Raw genomic sequence first — 20,567 nt, 5'->3', positions numbered from 1 at the left:
AGAAGGAAGAGAGGGGCAGTCCTGGATAAGTGCGGAGTCATGGAGCCACACCCCATGGCCTATATAAAGGATCTGCTTTCTGGCAGTCTCTGAGTCAGGCAAAGTCGAACATATCTTGCTGAAGTCACTTTCTGGTCTCCTGCCTGCCTTGAGGACTTTGCTAGGACTTTGGCAGAGCTGCAGAGGCACGCCTGATTCGGATTTCCCTGACCCGGCCGTCAGCGGAGGAGTGGGACACGACAACCGGATAGAACCAGCTGAATCCCACCCACTGGCTAAATCCAGAACTCACCATCACGGGACATGCCCAGGGCCAAGCACTTCTGCAGTCGGCAGTGCTGACACCGATTTCGGTTAGTCCTGTCGATCAGGCAGTTCCTCTGCCGTGAGCAAGAGTAAGTGGCGTTATTCTGTTGGCTTCTGCGGAAAAAACCCTGCAGAAAAAGGAGGAATATCAGATTTACAACCAACTGGGGGACAGTATATTATGGGAAATGGCTGGGTGGCAACTATGGCTGTGCGACACCAACCATCCATTCCAAAGACGTGTCAAATGCACCACATCGCTAGGCATTGTCTCATGAATTAATAATCATAATAATAACAGAGTTGGAAGGGACCTTGGAGGTTTTCTAGTCCAACCCCCTGCCCAGGCAGGAAACACTACACCACTTCAGACAAATGGTTATCTAACATCTTCTTAAAAACCTCCAGTGTTGGAGCATTCACAACTTCTGCAGGCAAGTTGTTCCACTGATTAATTGTTCTGACTGTCAGGAAATTTCTCCTTAGTTCTAAGTTGCTTCTCTCTTTGATTAGTTTCCACCCATTGCTTCTTGTTCTACCCTCAGGTGCTTTGGAGAATAGCTTGACTCCCTCTTCTTCGTGGCAACCCCTGAGATATTGGAACACTGCTATCATATCACCCCTAGTCCTTCTTTAAATTAAACTAGAGTTTAATTTTCCTGCAACCGTTCTTTATATGTTTTAGCCTCCAGTCCCCTAATCATCTTTAGTGCCCTTACTCTGCACTCTTTCTAGAGTCTCAACATCTTTTTTACATCGTGGCGACCAAAATTGAATGCAATATTCCAAGTGTGGCCTTACCAAAGCATTATAATTAAAATTAAATAATTAAAAGAGAGACAGAGACCTGAGCAATTCAGAACAATTAATCAGTGGAACAACTTGCCTCCTGAAGTTGTGGGTGCTCCAACACTGGAAGTTTTGAAGAAGCGATCAGACAACCATTTATCTGAAATGGTATAGGGCTTACTGCCTGAGCAGCGGGTTGGGCAAGAGGATCTCTAAAGTCCCTTCCAACTCTGTTTGTCAGAGCTGGATGGTGAACGGGAGGATCCAGGATCAAGTTTTCAATACAGAGGCAGAGTCTATGGGTAACTCCAGCCAGATCTTCTCATCCTTTCCTACTCTGCAGGGTGAAGGTTGTGCAGATTAGGTAAAGGTGCAGATTAGATAAACATACGTGCTAGTCGTTGCCAACTCTAGAGAGCGGTGCTCATCTCCGTTTCAAAGGCAAAGAGCCAGGGCTGTCCGAAGACGTCTCCGTGGTCATGTGGCCGGCATGACTCAACGCCAAAGGCGCACGGAATGCTGTTACCTTCCCACCAAAGGTGGTCCCTATTTTTTCTACTTGCATTTTTACGTGCTTTCAAAACTGCTAGGTTGGCAGAAGCTGGGACAAGTAACGGGAGCTCACCCCGTTACACGGCAGCACTAGGGATTCGAACCGCTGAGCTGCCGACCTTTCAATCAACAAGCTCAACGTCCTAGCCCCTGAGCCACCGCATCCCCTTGTGCAGATTAGGGAGTGTGAATACAGTATTCAACTAGGGGAGATAATATGTGTATTATCATATGCATTACATGTTCGTGTCATTTTTCTTAACACATTTTTTTCAATGTCTTGTTGATTTTTCTTTCCTTTTTGTAAAAAAAAATATTTTTTCTTTTTCTTTTTTGCAATTTGTATTTTAACTTTTTCAATAAAAAAATAAAAAAGTTAAAGATGTTAGAAGGAGTCTGATATAGCACCTTTTCCAACTACCCTCTGACAGTCAGAACAATTGATCAACGGACTAGCTTGCCTCTCAGAGTTGTGGGTGCTCCATCACTGGAAGTTTTTCAAAATAGACCAGACAACCATTTGACTGGGATGGTATAAGGCTCCAGCCTCGAGCAGGGGGCTGGACTAGAAGACCTCGGAGGTCCCATCCAGCCCTATGATTCTACTGTTAACATTTTATTAAAAAGTATCAGCTTTTGTGTGCTGTAGCTCATTTCATTAGATGCACAGAATGACTGAAGGAGGATTTAAACAAGGGGTTGGGGAGTGAAGGAAAAGGAAAGAAGAACTGAAGGAAAAGAAAAACCATCATAGTTTGGTTATGTATGTAGAGGGTCATTTTTAGTCAGCAAAAGTGCTACCCAGCCCTCTGTTGTTGTTTTCTTTGCACAGACCAATATTATTCAACCTTGCTTGGGAATGTATTTATTTGGTAGATACCATATTCTATTTTCCTGTAAAATATGTCTGGGGCAAACTAGCCAATTATCCTAAAACCACGTGAGTCATTTTATAGGGGAGATGGGTGGCCTAAAAATGGAATAAGTGAATTAATAAGCAAAATAAAATATGAATGAAATGTAAGGAAAAAAATTAACAGGCATGTGAATATTGCAGCTGATATGCGCATGGAGCAGCAGAAGAAAACAACAACTCATCTGTAGAGACTAAACTCCTATTTAAAAAAAAAAAAGACTTGGTAGAAGATTATCTCTAAAAGAAGCTTAGATGAGCTTCTCTTAATAAGGGTTTCCCAAATCTTTAGAACAGCTGATTGCACTCAGAACGGTATTACAGCCTCTTCTAGAAAATGTTAACACCAGGGCAGAGAAATTGGCCTTGAACCAGGGCGTGGTAGGCTTTCTGGCCCTGGGTGCCCCCTTCCTCAAACCGCCCCCCAATCTTACACAATTTCTAAGTCTCACTGGATACTTCCAAGATGTCATGTGAGGAATCAAAGTTCAAACTCTCCTAAAACCGCTTGTGAATTTTCAATCTAAGATTCCCAAACTTCCAAAACCAGGGGTTCACAGGGGTTCGGGAGAACCTCTAGCTAAGATTCTGCGCAGTTCGGAGAACCCCCAAATCCCACTCCTGGCTGGCCTCTCCCACCCCTCCCAAGTCCCCAAGTAGCCCGTTTTGGATGCAGGTAAGTGCAGGGCGCAAGCGAAGTTTTGGGGAGGGCGAAAAATGGGCCTACTGGATGTTTAGTAAGGCTTTTGGAATTTGGGAAGTTCCAGAGAGCCTTCAGAGACTGGGGATGCCGTTTTCGTCTGCCCAGAGGCCTGAGGAAAGCCTCTGGAGCCTGGGGAGGGCAAAAAGCCCCCCCCCGTGGTGCAGGAGGCCAACTAGGCCACGCCCACCATGGCCACGCCCACCTAGCAACCCAGCAGAGAACCCCTTACTAAAATTTTTGAAGCCCACCCCTGTCCGAAACTCTTGCATAAAATTCATCGTGATTTACCAATCTTGTGAGAAGTTGGTCATTAAAAGAAATTATAACAACTTTGAAATCCTGCACTTTTTGAGGTATGATGGACATCATCGCATCCATAGATGCTGGGTTGCCAACCGCTGACTTAAGCGGTTTAAGGCTTAAATACTCAAAAAAGACACTGCTTGTGTTTTTTAACCAAGAGTCATTGGATCCTATAACTAGAGCTAGCCAAGAGCAGAGCATTTTATGTAACTTAAGTTTCTGAATAATCTTCAAAGAAAGAAACATATTTATAGATTATTTTCCAAGATTTAATCTTTCCGATTTTCTTGCCACAACTGAATTCTTTGTATGATTTCTATTTCTATTAGTTGCAGTTTTTAGAAAATCTTCTCTTTTTATATAAAAGGGTCTGGTCTAGCAAACGATTCTGTTCGTACTTTTTATGAACCGAAACCAATCAAATCCATTTAAATTAGAATGCAGAATTGTTACACCTCAAGGTGACATTTTATTCTTAATAGGTCAATAAAATGTAAACATCTGGACAATTTGGAGCCTGGAATGTGTCACAAGAATGGGTGCCGTGTTGCATATGGTATTTTGGAGATTGCATGACCTTTAAATGCTTTGTAATTAATAATGAAGTCCTACTAAAAAGATTTTAGATCTGTTTCTATTATAATATTTGCAATATATCATCCTTTGCCAATCTGGTATTCCAGGTATACTAGGTTTCAATTGCCATCATCCTCATATTGATAGTATTTATTTATTAGATTTTTATCCCAGTTTTATCAATTTATAAATAACTCAGGGAGCAAGCATAACTAATAGTCCTTCCTCTTCCTATTTTCCTTACTACAATAGCTCTGCAAGGTGGGTTCGGCTGAGAAAGAGAGAGTGACTGGCTCAAGGTCACTCATCCGGCTTTCATGCCTAAAGCAGGACTAGAACTCACAGTCTCCTGGTTTCTAGTTTGGTAGCTTAACAATAAAAACAAACTGGCAGGAATTATAATCAAATACGTCTATATGAATTTTCAACATAATTTTATACATGTTTGGCAGAGGCAGGTCAAATGACTCAACAGAACTTGCAGAAGGAAAGTGTTTCTAGGACTTCAACCAAAGATACATTCTTGGATTTATTTAAAAGAAGGGTAAGGATTTCCACGATATAAAAAAGATGTGGAGACTCTAGAAAGAGTGCAGAGAATGGCAAAAAAGATGATTAGGGGACTGGAGGCTAAAACATATGAAGCACGGTTGCAGGAACTGGGTATGTCTAGTTTAATGAAAAGAAGGACGAGGGGAGACATGATAGCAGTGTTTCAATATCTCAGGGGCTTCCACAAAGAAGAGGGAGTCAAGCTATTCTCCAAAGCACCTGAAGGCAGGACAAGAAGCAATGAGTGGAAACTAATCAAGGAGAGAAGCAACCTAGAACTAAGGAGAAATTTCCTGACAGAACAATTAATCAGTGGAACAACTTGCCTGCAGAAGTTGTGAATGCGCCAACACTGGAAGTTTTTAAGATGTTGGATAACCGTTTGTCTGAAGTGGTGTAGGGTTTCTTGCCTAAGCAGGGGGTTGGACTAGAAGACCTCTGTTATGTATTAACAGTTGTGCCTTTAAATATTTGAGCGGGAAATCAGCACGTTGCTGATTGGACGAAGCCTCCAGCAGAACTGTATAAAAGGAGAGGTTTTTCCCCCAGCCTGTTGCTGGGTTCACCCTATATTAAAGAGCTGTTGTCACTACCCTGGTCTCCAGCCTCGTTACTTCCCGAACTTAACATTGGCGACGAAGGTGGGATCTCGAGGCTAAGGAGAACCAGAACCGAGCTGAAGCACGCTGGTTCGAACCCAGCAAACTCAGGGCAGAAGCGGAAATGGCAAACCGCCACCCGCACCGTACAACCCGGCAAGGAGAAATGGGGAACATATATGACCCGTTTGAAAGCTTTCTAAAGCCAACGAACTACAGGATCCTGATAACCGCAAGCGGGCTTACTTCCTAAGCCATTGCGGGCCGGAGGTAATCGAGATTGCGGAAGCCCTGGCAGAGCCAACGCCGATACAATCGGTATCGTGGCCGACTCTGCAGACTTTGCTGAAGAACCATTTCGCACCGGCGCCGTCCAAATACGTGCAGCGGTTTGAATTCGGAGAACGTAGACAGATGGAGGCGAGTCCGCCGGTGACTACATGGCGCTTTAAGAAGGCGTCCAAGGACTGCGGATACCGAGACTTAGGCGAGTGCTACTCGAGCAACTCATCCGGTCAAGGACATCCGCCTCTGGCGGCGACTGCTAGCCAGGAGCAACCTGACACTAGCCACCGCTCTGGGCGAGGCCAGAGCACGAAATGTCTACTAAAGCAGCAGAGACTCTGCAAAAGCCTCTTCAATCCAAGGCGGCGCCAAAGCCAACGCCAGTACACCAGGAGGAGATTCAGTCCGAATCCGAAGGTGAGGCGAGGATGAGGAAGGGTCTGCGGACCGAGAAAGCGACACTGAGGACCGTGGCGAGTGCGGAAGCTGCGGAGGGCAACATCAGCGCCAACGCTGCAGGTTTAAAGACGCAACATGCGGCGGTGTGGGAAGAAAGGACATAGCTCAGGTTTGCAGAGCGGCCCAACCTTCCGCCGAAAATTCAAATCGGCCAATCAAAGCGGAACCGGAAAGGCGGCCCGCGATTGGTTCAAACAAGAAAGCGCAGTCTAACCAAGCGACTGTCATTATAGGCGCGCCTCAACCAAAGTGGAAAGAAGATTTTCACAAAGCCCAAGATCGAGAGTGCGGTGCAGGCTTGAAGTGGACACGGGATCAGCGATCACCATCATGTCCTGGGACACCCTGGCGAAGTCGCTGCCGTCCGTCGCGGCGCCATCTGCAAGCACAAGCGGCTACAGTGCCACGACTACCAGGGAATCGCATCCCTGTTCGAGGACCACCTCCGTCCGAGTCGAGTCGGCCCTCACAAAAGACCCTGCCCATCACGATCGTCGAAGGAACTCTGCCCAGTCTGTTGGGACTAGACTGGTTTCGTGCCCTGGGCATGGGGTGACTGGCATCTACAGAAGTGACTGCAATTTGAAAGACATTCTCTTTAACGAGTTCGAAGATGTCTTCAAGGACTGCCTGGGCAAGTACAAGGGACCCCTATTTCCTTCAACTTAGACCCCAGGTAGCCCCATTAGGCTTAAGGCGAGGAGGTCCCTTTGCCCTAAAACCAAAAATTGATAAGGAGCTGGACAAGCTCATAAATCAGGGGTTTTGGTGCCAGTCGATCACGCAAAGTGGGAGGCGCCAATCGTCACCCCATCAAATCGGACGGGTCAATTAGAATTTGCGCTGACTACAAGGCGGCTTAACAAAGCCTTACAGAAAAGCGCGTACCGGTTCCGTGGTGCAACATTTATTGCACTCTTTGGGGCAAGGGCAAGTCTTTGCAAAGTTAGACTTGGCCCAAGCCTACCAACAACTGCCAGTAGCGCCCGCACAGCGAAGCCCAAGCGATTGTGGCGCACAGGGGGCATTCAAGTGCACCGATTGCAATTTGGGGTTAGTGTGGCACCAGGGCTGTTCCAAAACCTGATGGAGCGACTACTGCAAGGGCTCCCAGGGTAGTTCCCTACTTGATGATGTCCTAATTTCAGGGAAAACATGGAGGAATTGGGGGCGGTTAAGAAAGGTCTTGAGCATTTTCGGACAGCGGATTAAAAGTCAAGACAAATAAATGTCAGATAGGGGTCGAATCGGTCGATTTCTTGGGCTACGGATAGACAAGAAGAATTCACCCTACTGAGAGCAAAGTTAAGGCAATTAGGAAGGCTCCAGCGCCCAAAAACAAAGCAGAGCTGCAGGCATTCCTGGGATTGGTTAATTTTACGCGGTCTTTTAAAGAACAAAGCAACCGTTCTTGGAACCGCTGCATAGGCTCTTAGGAAAAATACTGTTTGGTCTTGGGAAAGTCAGAAAATAGGGCTTTTGAAGCAGTAAAGAACCTGCTCTCAAGTGATAGCCTGCTCATCCAATATCACGACTCACTACCCCTAGTGCTGGTTTGCGATCGTCCCCTTATGGGGTGGGGCTGTACTCAGCCATAGACTTCCAAACGGCACAGAAGCCCCTATAGCGTTCTACTCTAGAACGATGTCCTCCCAGAGAGGAACTACAGCCAATTAGACAAAGAAGCATTAGCCATTGTATCAGGGTCAAAAATTCCATGAGTATGTCTTTGGGCGGAATTTTGAAATCGTGACTGACCACAGACCGTTACTGGGATTACTGGCTGGCGACCGCCAACGCCTGTGGCACTTTCGCCACGTTTGACTCGATGGACTATATTTTTGGCAGCTTACTCATACAAGCTGCAGCATCGACCGGGAAAGAAGTGGGGCATGCAGGCGCATTGAGCCGATGCCCACTGCCAGGGGCGACCGAAGACCCCACTCGGGGACACCCATCCTCCTTATTGACTCGTTGGACTCTGGCCCAGTCACATCAAAGGAAGTGGCTCGGGCATCATACCGGGACATTGTGTTAAGGACTGTACTCGGTTGGGTACAGAGAGGGTGGCCCGCTGCGCGGGCGAGCAGTTCAAGAATTTGTTAAAAGCGTGATGAGCTCTCGGCTCAAGGGGTGCCTGTTATGGGGTGATCGTGTAATAATTCCTGTTAAGTTAAGGGGCAAGGTATTGGACCTCCTCCACGAGGTCACCCAGGCATCGTAAGGATGAAGGGTTAGCTAGAAGCTATGTATGGTGGCCACTCATGGGCGCAGAGATTGCTGAGAGGGTAGGGAAATGCCAAGCTTGCCAAGAGTCCAGACCGCTACCCCAACAGCCCCAGTCAGAGAATGGGAAAAGCCCCAAGGGCCTTGGTCAAGAATCCACATTGACTTTGCTGGCCCCTTTCACGGCCAAACGTTCCTAGTGGTGGTGGACGCATTTTCCAAATGGTTAGAGATCATACTTATGAAGTCCACCACAGCCGAAGCAGTAATCGCAACCCTGCGCCACCTATTCGCAACTCACGGGTTGCCGGACACTCTGGTGTCCGACAATGGGCCCCAATTCACGGCAGCCCAGTTTGAAGAGTACCTGGCAGAGGAAGGCATCCGACATGCCCTCTCTGCACCTTTCCACCCTGCGTCGAATGGCCTTGCAGGGCGGTCCGTCCGGAGCGCTAAGGAGGCATTGTCCAGGCTCAAGCCAGGTGACTGGCAAACAAAAATAGACTTTTTCCTAGCCGTCCAGCACAGAACCCCAAGCACAGCCACTGGAAAAAGCCCAGCCGAATTGCTAATGGGACGGAAACTCCGGTGCCCACTTGACCGTTTGAACCCCCATTACACACCCGAGGGTTACAAGGGGGAGCTAGAAAAACAAGGAAATGAGCATAGGCGACCGGGTGTGGGCCGAAACTATGGGGACGGCCCGAGTTGGGTCGCCGGACAAGTAACAAAAGTAACAGGGCCAAAATCGTGCGTGGTAGAGCTACCAGACAACCGAGTGTGGCGGCGCCACATAGATCAGTTAAGGAAACGAATAACTGACCAAACCAAACCAACAGAGACAGGTAATGACCAATACCACTTTGAATCCACAGCTGACAATGACCGGGAGGCGCAAGACTTAGCTGAGGTCCCAGAGTTCCAGCGACGCCATCAGGTCCCGAGGGAAGCAGCAGGAAAATTCAAAATTAATCCAAGGCCGGATGGCCAAGAAAAAGAGTCGGCCAATAATCCAGAGCCCGATGGCCCAGAGAAAGAGCTGGGAGGAGAAAACAGCCCCTCCGACCAGCTCAAAACACCACCCAGAACTGAACCGCGCAGGTCAGAAAGAACTAGGAGACGCCCAGGTTATTTGCGTGACTACGTCGAAAAATAACATGTAAATAAATATGTAAATAAGACCAAGTGTTTTCTGGGAGGGGAGGAGTGTTATGTATTAACAGTTGTGCCTTTAAATATTTGAGCGGGAAATCAGCACGTTGCTGATTGGACGAAGCCTCCAGCAGAACTGTATAAAAGGAGAGGTTTTTCCCCCAGCCTGTTGCTGGGTTCACCCTATATTAAAGAGCTGTTGTCACTACCCTGGTCTCCAGCCTCGTTACTTCCCGAACTTAACAACCTCCAAGGTCCCTTCCAACTCTCTTATTCTGTTCTGTTCCATTCCATTCTTCCGAAAACTATATATTACTGTAACTTTAATTTCTGTAACCTTTAACTGGGCAAAATGGTGCATCACAGGGCAAAATCTTTTCAACCAAGATGCCTCAGAGGAACTAATTTACAGAATGAATCCAAAATCCAAGACTCCTGACTCTCATGGAATTGAAATTGAGCAAATTTTGTAAAACATTTTATGACATAAAAATGATCATAAAATGATCATTTTTGTATATATTTGACATAATACAAAATGTCATATAACATTTTCTGTGCCCAACTCCTGTGCTAGATCCTGTCTCAAGATCTAAAATGAACAGTTAACATCAAAAACATCATCAAAAAAGGACAACGAAGACTGTTCTTTCTGCGCCAACTCAGTAAGCTCAAACTGCCCAAGGAGCTACTAATCCAGTTCTACAGAGGAATTATTGAGTCTGTCATTTGCATCTCTATAACTGTCTGGTTTGGTTCTGCAACCCAACAAGAAAGACACAGACTTCAGAGGATAATTAGAACTGCAGAAAAAATAATTGCTACCAACTTGCCTTCCATTGAGGACCTGTATACTGCACGAATCAAGAAGAGGGCCGTGAAAATATTTACAGACCCCTCACATCCTGGACATAAACTGTTTCAACTCCTACCATCAAAACGATGCTACAGAGTACTGCACACCAGAACAACTAGACACAAGAACAGTTTTTCCCCGAAGGTCATCACTCTGCTAAACAAAATATCCCTCAACTGTCAAACTATTTACTAAATCTATACTACTATTAATCTTCTCATCGTTTCCATCACCAATTTCTTTCCACTTATGACTGTATGACTGTAACTTTTTGTTGCTATCATTAAGGGTTAAATTGTACCCTATCATTTGTGTTGTAAATATTGTACCTTGATGAAGATATTTTTTTTTCTTTTTCTTTTATGTACACTGAGAGCATATGCACCAAACCAAATTCCTTGTGTGTCCAATCACACTTGGCCAATAAATTCTATTCTATTCTATTCTATACAGTTCAACATGGGTTACAAATATCTCTTTGAATTTTTAAGAACTTTTCAAGGATGTATGTATGCATATATGTATGAATAATATGCTGTCCATCTGGCTGTCATGGAACAAAGCTCTGCCATTGTTTATGCATTGAAAAATCTGGTAAGGAAATATCTCTGAAAAGATGAACTAACGGGTCATAGGTGGTGTAGCATTTTTTACATTTTGCAATGTATGGCTGTGAAAGTTGGACCATAAGAGAGGCCGAGCACCAGAGAATATGATGCTGGAGAAGACTCCTGAGAGTCCCATGGACTGCAAGGCGATCAAACCAGTCAGTCCTAGAGGAGATCAACCCTGACTGCTCTTTAGAAGGCCAGATCCTGAAGATGAAACTCAAATACTCTGGCCCCCTAATGAGAAGGAAGGACTCATTGGAGAAGAGCCTAATGCTGGGAACGATTGAGGGCAAAAGAAGAAGGGGACTGCAGAGAACGAGGTGGCTGGATGGAGTCACTGAAGCAGTCGGCATGAGCTTAAATGGACTCCAGAGGATGGTAGAGAACAGGAAGGCCTGGAGGAACGTTGTCCATGGGGTCACGAAGGGTCGGACACGACTTCGCAACTAACAACAAAATCAATAACTCTGAGATTTTTCTGCTGGTCTCCCATTCAAACAGTAACCAGATTCAATCAGTGTAACTTTCTGAGATCAATAAAAGGGCGGTTAAGAACAGACACTTATCTATGGGCTATATACATTGATATGGAAGTTTCACAGAAATTAGTAGGTTTAATTTCTCAATGGTCAAGTACAGTTAGGTTCTGAGAAGATTGCAAAGTTGATAAGCTATTTCACTCCTTCACCCAAAGCGCTCCCAGGCAGCCTTCCAACTTACTTTGCATCCTTCACAGGTGATGACGCCATAGTGAATCCCTGAAGACTTGTCCCCGCATATCTTACAAGGGATAACTTCGATTTGTGCTGTGGGAGGAAGAGAAGGATGAAAAGCTGAATTTCATTGGCAGTATTCATCTATGTTTTAAATTTAAAACACATTCCAAAAATTAAAAAGAAAAAAAAAACCCTTCTGCACATGCGTTGAACATACAGAACAATTTACAGCAGGAGTCTCCAACCTTAGTAACTTTAAGGCTTGTGGACTTCAACTCCCAGAGCTCCTCAGCCAGCAAAGCTGGCTGAGGAACTCTGGGAGTTGAAGTCCACAAGCCTTAAAGTTACTAAGGTTGGAGACCCCTGATTTACAGCTATTTGTTTAGCAAGCGATTGCTTGAAGTTACAACAGCACTGAACTTAATTCACTTCACAACTATGTTAAAAAAAAGTTATAAAAATCAGGCACGGCTTATTTAACAACTGTCTTGCTTAGCAACAAAATTTTTTGGTTCCGACTTGATGATCGGAACTTATATGATCATAAGTGCAAGGACTATTTGGATATGTGGGTAACGCACACTGTGTGAATGGTTTCAAACAAAAATAATGGGGTTGCCAATAGATACCACAGTTGAGAGGACTGTTCCCCAAACACACACATTTTAAGAAAGGGTTTGGGGGACAAATTATCACTGGGTAGGATTTTGTACTGTACATGTGTAGACAGTATACAGACAGGAAGACAGAGAGGAAAAAAGAGAAATAACAAGAGACTGTCAAAGGAAATAACCACAAGAGCTTGCTGATTGACCATTTGGGCTTGCTTTTACTTATTTAGCCTCTGCTGGATTTGTAGAAATTACAGTATTTATTTATTTTTTTGAAGGAGGCATATTTACAGTTATATCTTACAAGACAAGAAACTGTTAACGGTCTAGCTTCCACAGCAGGCTCAGAATTGTGCAGCTATTCTTATTCACATCACATCACATAATTAGTATCTTTTATGCTAAATAAATATAAAAATATAAATGTATACATAAATAATTAATAACTAATTTATACTAATATTATTTAGTAATTAGTATTTAATTAGAATCCACTTCCAATTATAAGGGGATGTAATTCCATTTCAGGCCAGGAGGGGGCAATCGGGTACTTGGAACAAACTATGTTAGGGTGGCCTACAAGTATGGTAAAGACAGGGAAGGTAAACAATCTTGGCCACTGAGATCTCCCTCCTTGCCCAATCTGTGTCTCTGAGCCTGCCAAAATAAAAGAATAAAACAACCACAATGGGGGATAAACAGCAGATCCTTCTCCAGCCCCCAAGATCCCACATCAGTTCCCTGTGGAGGGGGCTCGTGCCTGAAGTGTTTTTTTCTGGCCAAAGAAGAGTACAATACGGACAGTACAAAAGTAGGACTTTGCACCAATTTCCAAAATCAGCCTAGAAGTTCTCATAATGGTTCAAATGATGAGATATTTTAAAAAGGAGAAACTGAGCAAAGTCAAGGTTAAGCCCTCACGATTTCAATTTGGCTAGAACACGTTACAAGCACTTCATAGCATTTGCTTTTTAATCTCCCTGATCATTTTGTTGGTTAAGAATTAATGTTTTATTTATTTATGAAAACATTGGACAGAACAACCTCAATAGCTACATAACAGAGGAAAAAAAGATAGAAAATGACACAGTGGATAGCAAATCTCGGTGCCGGTTACAGGCAGTTTACAGTTATCCTAACATTTAAAATTCATTTTTTTATTTGTTAATTAATTAAAGGTAAAGAACTAAGTTTATTGCGTCATCTTAAGAAATAATGAGAAATCTATGAACATGGAATTAATATTGATGTCACAGTTCACCACTGCTTTTCATTTTTCATTGTAATCTTGTAAAAAGAAAAAGAGAAAAAAAGGAAAAGGAAGGAAAGGAAAATAGGAAAAAATAGCTTGTTTATTTTTCTTTTTTTATCTTCCTGTAGCTACCTATTGCTTTTAAATTACCAATAACCGGAGAACAAATGTGTGCATGCGCACCCACCCTCCCACACAGATATATTTATATATAGATATAGATATAGATATGCAGGTTTTGGTATGTTCGGGTCTTTTAAGATTGGAAGTATTTAGAAACATTTTGATGAGATCTCACTCATCATCTTCAGGCTTTGGCTTTGTTCTTATGTGAGCAAAGTGTTTTGCTCAAATAAGAACTTTGCTCACATAAGAACAAAGCCAAAGCCTGAAGATGATGAGTGAGATCTCATCGAAACGTTGCCTAAATACTTCCAATCTTACACGGGAAAAGACCCGAACATACCAAAACCTGCATACATATACTCGTGAAAACCTACGAAAACACACACACACACACACACACACACACACACACACACACACAAAAATATAAATATCTACTTACACACACTTCATACACATTTCTATTCATAAACATAAACATATATGAAGATAGAGATAGATAGATAGACAGACAGACAGACAGACAGACGGACGGACGGACAATCATAATCATATAAATGTTTAATCAGTATAAGCCCCACTGAGTTTGGTGAGAAATGAGAGTTTCCTGGCTTTTTCAATAAAAATAAAAAAAATAAAAATAAAAAAATAAAAATAAAAGAGAGTTTCCAAGTTAATTTGTGGAACTCATTGCCACAGGATTCAATGATATATAGTGACTTAGATGGCTTTCCAAAGTAGAAGAGATCACTATTCCACTGTATTGGTTAGTTTTAGCGGAATAATGAAAGATCCTTTCTGGTGTCGGTCAGAAGCAGCCTCATGCTGCAATGAAATGACCATGTTTCCTGCACACACAACTGCTGCTTCACAACCTGTACAGGGCAATATTGGCTGAATACAAGGCCCATGTGAGTCACACCACTGTGAGAAAAGGGAAAAGAAACCATGAGCTTTTAAAAGTTTGCAGAAGAATGTTTTGTCAGTCTTTGGTAGCCAAAACCCACAAATCTGGCAGCCCTTTTTCCAACAAAACAAATTATTAAAAAATTTAATTAGGAATTATTAAAACAAATTTTATTCAGGGTCCTACCAGACTTTTTCTGACTAGAAAGTTGGTTCATTTGGTTTTTATACCTCACAGAACCGCAGCTGAGAATTTAAAATTCTTACTCTATTTTTAAAGTCCATTTAATTTCTGGGGATACCTAAGTCTATGAAGAAATATTTACAAATTAAGTTTTGTGCCTTTTTGCAGGAGGCCTAGCCCATCATCAATGTTAGAGCCAGATCTTATCTGACAACTCCGTGTTATTATCAATTTCATAATCCCTTTTGCTATGAAACTCTGGTTTGGTTTATTTTTTCCCCTGCGCAGCGTGCAGCTTCCTCCTAGTAAATTTCTTTAGTTTATTTATTTATTTTGTTAAGTAGATTAGTAATCCAATCTGATTTCATTTAATCTGTTCTTGACTCAGATCCAGCTGATACTTTCTTTTATTTTTAGATGTAACCCAATGGAGCTTCCATGCTTAGAGGCACTTTACCTCTGAATAATAGATTACATGCAACAGTGGAAGTTTATTGTCAGCTAGAAACAGAATGCTAGACTAAAAGTTTCTTTTTTAAGCCTAGAAGAGCCCTTATGTATTTAATTATTTTTTCTAATAATTCATTCATAAACCCTTCGGTTTTTCAATCCATCCCCATTCTCTTGCTCAAAGCCATTTCAACTTTTATTCTGCTGTCATTTCAACCAATGTTCCTTTTTATTCTAGATTAATATTTGGAGTTTCCCCCCCACCCTTGTAAATTCTCCTGTGATTTCAATTATTAGCATAGCAGAATCCAACTTGAATCAGACAGAAATCTCTTGTTGAGTCACTATTCCCAAAGTACTCGGATAACTTAACAAAACCCATAATCAGACTCCAGAAGGTATATCATCCTGCCAGGCGACAACGTTTTCAGCTTTTTAAATACATAGTGAAAAAAAGGGGAGAGATGGAAAAATCTTCAGTGTATAGAACTAACAGTATTATTACTACATTTCAGGTGAACTTAGAACAGAGTTACTCCTTAAAAAAGGTGAGGATAAACACACAGTAGTAGCTAATAGTTATATCCACAGGAAGGATTGCGTGTGTGTGTTTGTGCAAGTCACTTCTGGGGAAAAAATAATAAACAATGCTCAAAGAATGCTCATGGATGCGTGGAATCACACTTTCAAGTTGCTCTTTCTATATAGGTATATTTTTTTTCATTTTCTTCCTCTTGCTCAAACTGAAAAAAAGCGATGGGCATTTTTTTTTTCTCAAAAAAGATCAGAAAAAAAGAGAGTTCACCCACCGAATGTAACATAAACCTGATCACAGACGAAAGATGATTTTAAGATTTTAAGACATATGTGAATGTATAACATATATATAACGAGGACTAGCAGCCTCACTACAAATCAGTCAAGAATCAATTAGAACCAAAATCCAGATAGCACATGCACACACACGCTGACTTTGTTGTCACAACATTTAATTTGGCCAACCGAATCCGTTCTCAGCATGCACTTGACATGACATAAATTCATCAAATAGGATGCGTTTTAGCAAAACACCTACTTGCAAAAAAAAATAAAAAATTAACGAAGCTTAACACAAGCCAAGCTTTACACATTTGAGAAAAGCCATGTCTGCTTATTTTCCTGCGCCTGTTAAATCTGTGTGTAAACACAGTTTCTGGGGCAAGGCCCCATCCTTGTTTAGACACCCACAACAAGACCATTAGATGACAACAAAGACTTGCCCAACTGAGAGAGCGTCTTTAGAAATAGAAACGGTGCTTTCTTTTTTTTTTCCTCAACGCATTGCGCAAAAAGCCGGCCTTGCACAAGGGGCATCGTTCTACTGTTTCGCCGAGTGACTAAGTTCATTGCAAACAATTATACAGTGGCATGGAATGTTGTTGTAAAATCCATGGGCAGAGCTGCCATTGCTATCTGGGGGAGGAGGGAATTGCAGCTGCTCACCTATAGTGGCTGATGCATGGCCCCCAGTCCAGTGGTGGGTTTCAATTTTTTTTACTACCGGTTCTGTGGGCATGGCTTGGTGGGCGTGGCATGGCTTGGTGGGCGTGGCATGGTGGATATGGCAGGGGAAGGATACTGTAAAATCTCCATTCCCACCCCACTCCAGGAGGAAGGGCACTATAAAATCTCCATTTCCACCCCACTCCAGGGGAAGGTTACTGCAAAATCCCCATTTCCTCCCGATCAGCTGGGAATTGGGAGGCAGAGAATAGATGGGGGTGGGGCCAGTCAGAATTTTTACTACCGGTTCTCCGAACTACTCAAAATTTCCGCTACCGGTTCTCCAGAACTGGTCAGAACCTGCTGAAACCCACCTCTGTCTGGCTCCCTTTCCTACCACAGCAGGATACTCAAATGCACCAAATGGCCTTGTTGTCATACTGTTCCATGAACCCTGAAGAGCAGGGGAGGCTGCCTTCTATGCAATAAGGGCCTCTGGTGGCTCAGACTGCTAAGACAGTCTGTTATTAACAGCAGCTGCTTGCAATTACTGCAGGTTCAAGTCCCACCAGGCCCAAGGTTGACTCAGCCTTCCATCCTTTATAAGGTAGGTAAAATGAGGACCCAGATTGTTGGGGGCAATAAATTGACTTTGTATATAATATACAAATGGATGAAAACTATTGCTTGACATAGTGTAAGCCGCCCTGAGTCTTCGGAGAAGGGCAGGATATAAATGCAAATAAAAAAAAAGAACCTATACAGGTAGCCCTCAACATACAATGGTTCATTTAGTGACCATTCAAGGTTATAATGGTCCTGAAAAAGTGATTTTTTCACTCTTACGACCAATGCAGCATCCCCATGGTCATGTGAACAAAATTCAGACGCTTGGCAACGGACATATTTTATGACGGTTGCAGTGTCTTGGGGGGGGGGGTATCACGCGATCCACCTTTTGCGACTTTTTGACAAGCAAAGTCAATGAGGAAGCCAGCTCCTCTGAACAACTGTGTGATTCATTTAACAACTGCAGCGATTCGCTTAACAACTCTGGCAAGGAAGATCATAAAATGGGGCAAAACTTACTTAAACAAATTGTTTCACGTATCAACATAAAATCTGGGCTCAATTGCGGTCGTAAGTCGAGGACTACCTGTAAATGGCATGTGGGAATGATCTTGAGAGACAGGAGGAAGAGCTGCAGAAGAGACAGCAGTCAGATAAGACAGGGGTCTCCAACCTTGGCAACTTTAAGACTTGAAGTCCACAAGTCTTAAAGTTGCCAAGGTTGGAGACCCCTGAGATAAGAGGCGTAAGTCATAAAAGTCCACAAGTCTTAAAGGTTGCCAAGTTTGGACCCCCGTTTTAGAACATCATCAGCTGATGACCATTGCTGTATTCTGCTGTCTAATTTATGCAGGATGAATGAGCTATTCCTTTTTTCAATCCTGAATTAGCTGCTAGGGAACTTCAAGAGGTGTTCCCATTATAGTCCAGTTAACAATTCCAGAGAATTTTTTCCCCTTACTCTTTTCTCTTCATTCTGTCTTATTCACGAGGAGTGAGAAGAAAACTAACCTCCAGGACCCAAATGCAATTTTTTGACGGCAGTGTCACCCTGTGCATGTCTATCCAAAGAGTGCTGGAGTACTTCTAGACCAGTATTTTTCAACCTTGGCAACTTTAATGTGTGGACTTCAACTCCCAGAATCCCCCAGCCAGCAATGTGGACTGGGGGATTCTGGGAGTTGAAATCCACCCCTCTTAAGTTGCCAAGGTTAAGAAACACTGGTTTAGGCAAATGGCAGGGTCTTTATGCTATCAACTAGAAATCATTCCTAACCCATTAATGGATTTTCTGTTGCAAGAAAAGGGAAGGAAGAAATAAGAAGTCAGCCCAGCAATTAACACCAGGAGGAGTTGGAGACACAGCTCAGTAATAATAACCTTCTTATGAATTATGTTCATGTAATTCGTAAAATGCAGGGAAAGATGAAAAAGGAGAAGAGGACAACCAGCAGGAAGGTGGATGGCCTTCTAACAGGTGCCCCATTAGAAGACTTGAAGGATCAAGTTAGGGACAGATCCTCCTACAGAAAATTGATCTATGTGGACACTAAGCACCGACGCCAACCTGGTGGCACATCGGAGTTCAGAATTCAATCAGACCTAATGCTGGTTTCGATGCTTAGAAGGTTGCATTTATCATGCTAGCAATTCTTGGATAAGTACCCTTATCTTCGCAGAGGTCTGCCCTCGTTGAGCTCCATGGGATCTATTCTCTAGCAAAAATTGCACAAGGCTGCCTTCATTTCAATGCTTAGGTATATTTATTCACATGTTTTTTTGGTTGTTTTTTTTAAATTTGCATTTATATCCCGCCCTTCTCCGAAGACTCAGGGCGGCTTACACTATGTCAAGCAATAGTTTTCATCCATTTGTATACTATATACAAAGTCAACTTATTGCCCCCAACAATTTCCTATCCATTTCAGTTTTTGCCAATGCCAACATGGAATATCTGGAATTAGGTTTCTGGTGGGTTTTGTGGACCACATAAATATTTGTTTATTTGGAAATCTCCATCTCCAGCAGATGTACTCTGGGGCTGATATCTCTCTCTCTCTCTCCTCTTCTCCTCTCTCTTTCTTTCTCCCTCCCTTACTCCTCTTCTCCTCTCTCCCTCCCTCCCTCCCTCTTCTCTCTCTCTTTCTCTCCTCTTCTCCTCTTCTCCTCCTCTCTCTCTTTCCCTCCCTCCGTCCCTCTCCCCTCTTTTCCTCTTCTCCTTCTGGGGGTGGTGGTGGTTTAGGGGTTAACACTTGCAAAACTGCTGTTTTCCAAAGGAAAAAAGGGCTGATTTTTATGAAGTGTAGAGTTAGCAGATGCTGACTTTTATCAAGTTTTCCCCATTGGGATTCTGTGAAAAATGCAAATAATCTTCCCAACTGTGATTCCTTTCCAATCCTATGGGTCACCGTAGGCCAAATCATTCCTCTTCCGAGGAAATTCAGTGCCAGACTTGAGCTGAACTCCGAATTCAGACAAAGCACCAAAACTCCAGTTAGGAATAATATGCCAGAAAGGAACAATAAATCGTAGCCTTGTTAATGTAATCCTGGCGTAACTCAGGGGAAGAGATTTAAAGAAAAAAAATCCTAGTATCGCCTGCTTACTCATACTGCAGATATTCACAGTGAACCTTTGGAACTCTCTGCCACGGGAGGCAACAATGGCCACTATGAATTGTAACCCTCCAAGAGATCTTCTGGATTTACTTAAATATTTTCAATCAGTGAAATCAATAATAATAACTACAGATAATCTTCCATGTACAACCATTTGAAGTTACAATGGTACCGAAAAAGTGACTTATGACCAATCCTCACACTTACAACCATCACAGCAATTCTGATGAAAAAATTGGGACCTTGGCAACAGGCATAGATTTATGATTTATTTACAGTATCCTGGGGTTATCTGATCACTATCTGTCACCTTCCCAGCTGGCTTCTGACAAAGTCAATGGGGGAAGCCAGATTTATTTAATGACCATGCAAATGGTGTGGTGATTTACTTAATGACCCTGGCAAAAAAAAATTGTAAAATTGGGCAATTGGCCAGTCCCAATTGTGGTCATAAGTTGAGTCCTGATTGTATTAGATTTCTTGAAAACAGCAATCTGCCTTATCCAGGCAATACTTTGCGATCTGTACTTTGAGATCACAGAACAAAGAACAGGAAGGCACTGTGGCCTTCAAGCACATCTCTGTCGATCTTGAAAAAGCATCTTTCCTTTGATCCTTACAAGCTGATTGTTTACAGAGATTCTCAGTTATCCAGGTCACGATTGTCCCAAAGGTGCTTTTTAAAAAGGCAACAGGGCTTCATTTCTTCCTTGAAGATGTTTCACTTCTCATTCAAGAAGCTTCTTCGGTTCTAACGGAAGAACTTTCTC

General features: G+C 43.0%; 1 protein-coding gene across 1 annotated transcript in view; it reads right to left on the bottom strand.

Moving 5' to 3' along the window:
* LOC131188255 (nuclear receptor ROR-beta-like) overlaps positions 1-20,567 on the bottom strand; it is a 67,608-nt gene that overhangs the window by 21,492 nt on the left and 25,549 nt on the right. The window contains exons 2-3 of the mRNA XM_058163376.1: positions 11,603-11,688; positions 293-434 (exon numbers count right to left, since the gene is read on the bottom strand). Of these exons, the coding sequence (XP_058019359.1) occupies positions 293-434; positions 11,603-11,688 (228 nt within the window). The remainder of the gene's footprint in view (positions 1-292; positions 435-11,602; positions 11,689-20,567) is intronic.

Source organism: Ahaetulla prasina, chromosome 1, assembly GCF_028640845.1.
Source record: "Ahaetulla prasina isolate Xishuangbanna chromosome 1, ASM2864084v1, whole genome shotgun sequence".
Taxonomy (NCBI): Eukaryota; Metazoa; Chordata; class Lepidosauria; order Squamata; family Colubridae; genus Ahaetulla; species Ahaetulla prasina.
The sequence above is the reverse complement of the archived record's forward strand: the minus strand, read 5'-3'. Positions and strand labels throughout refer to the sequence as shown.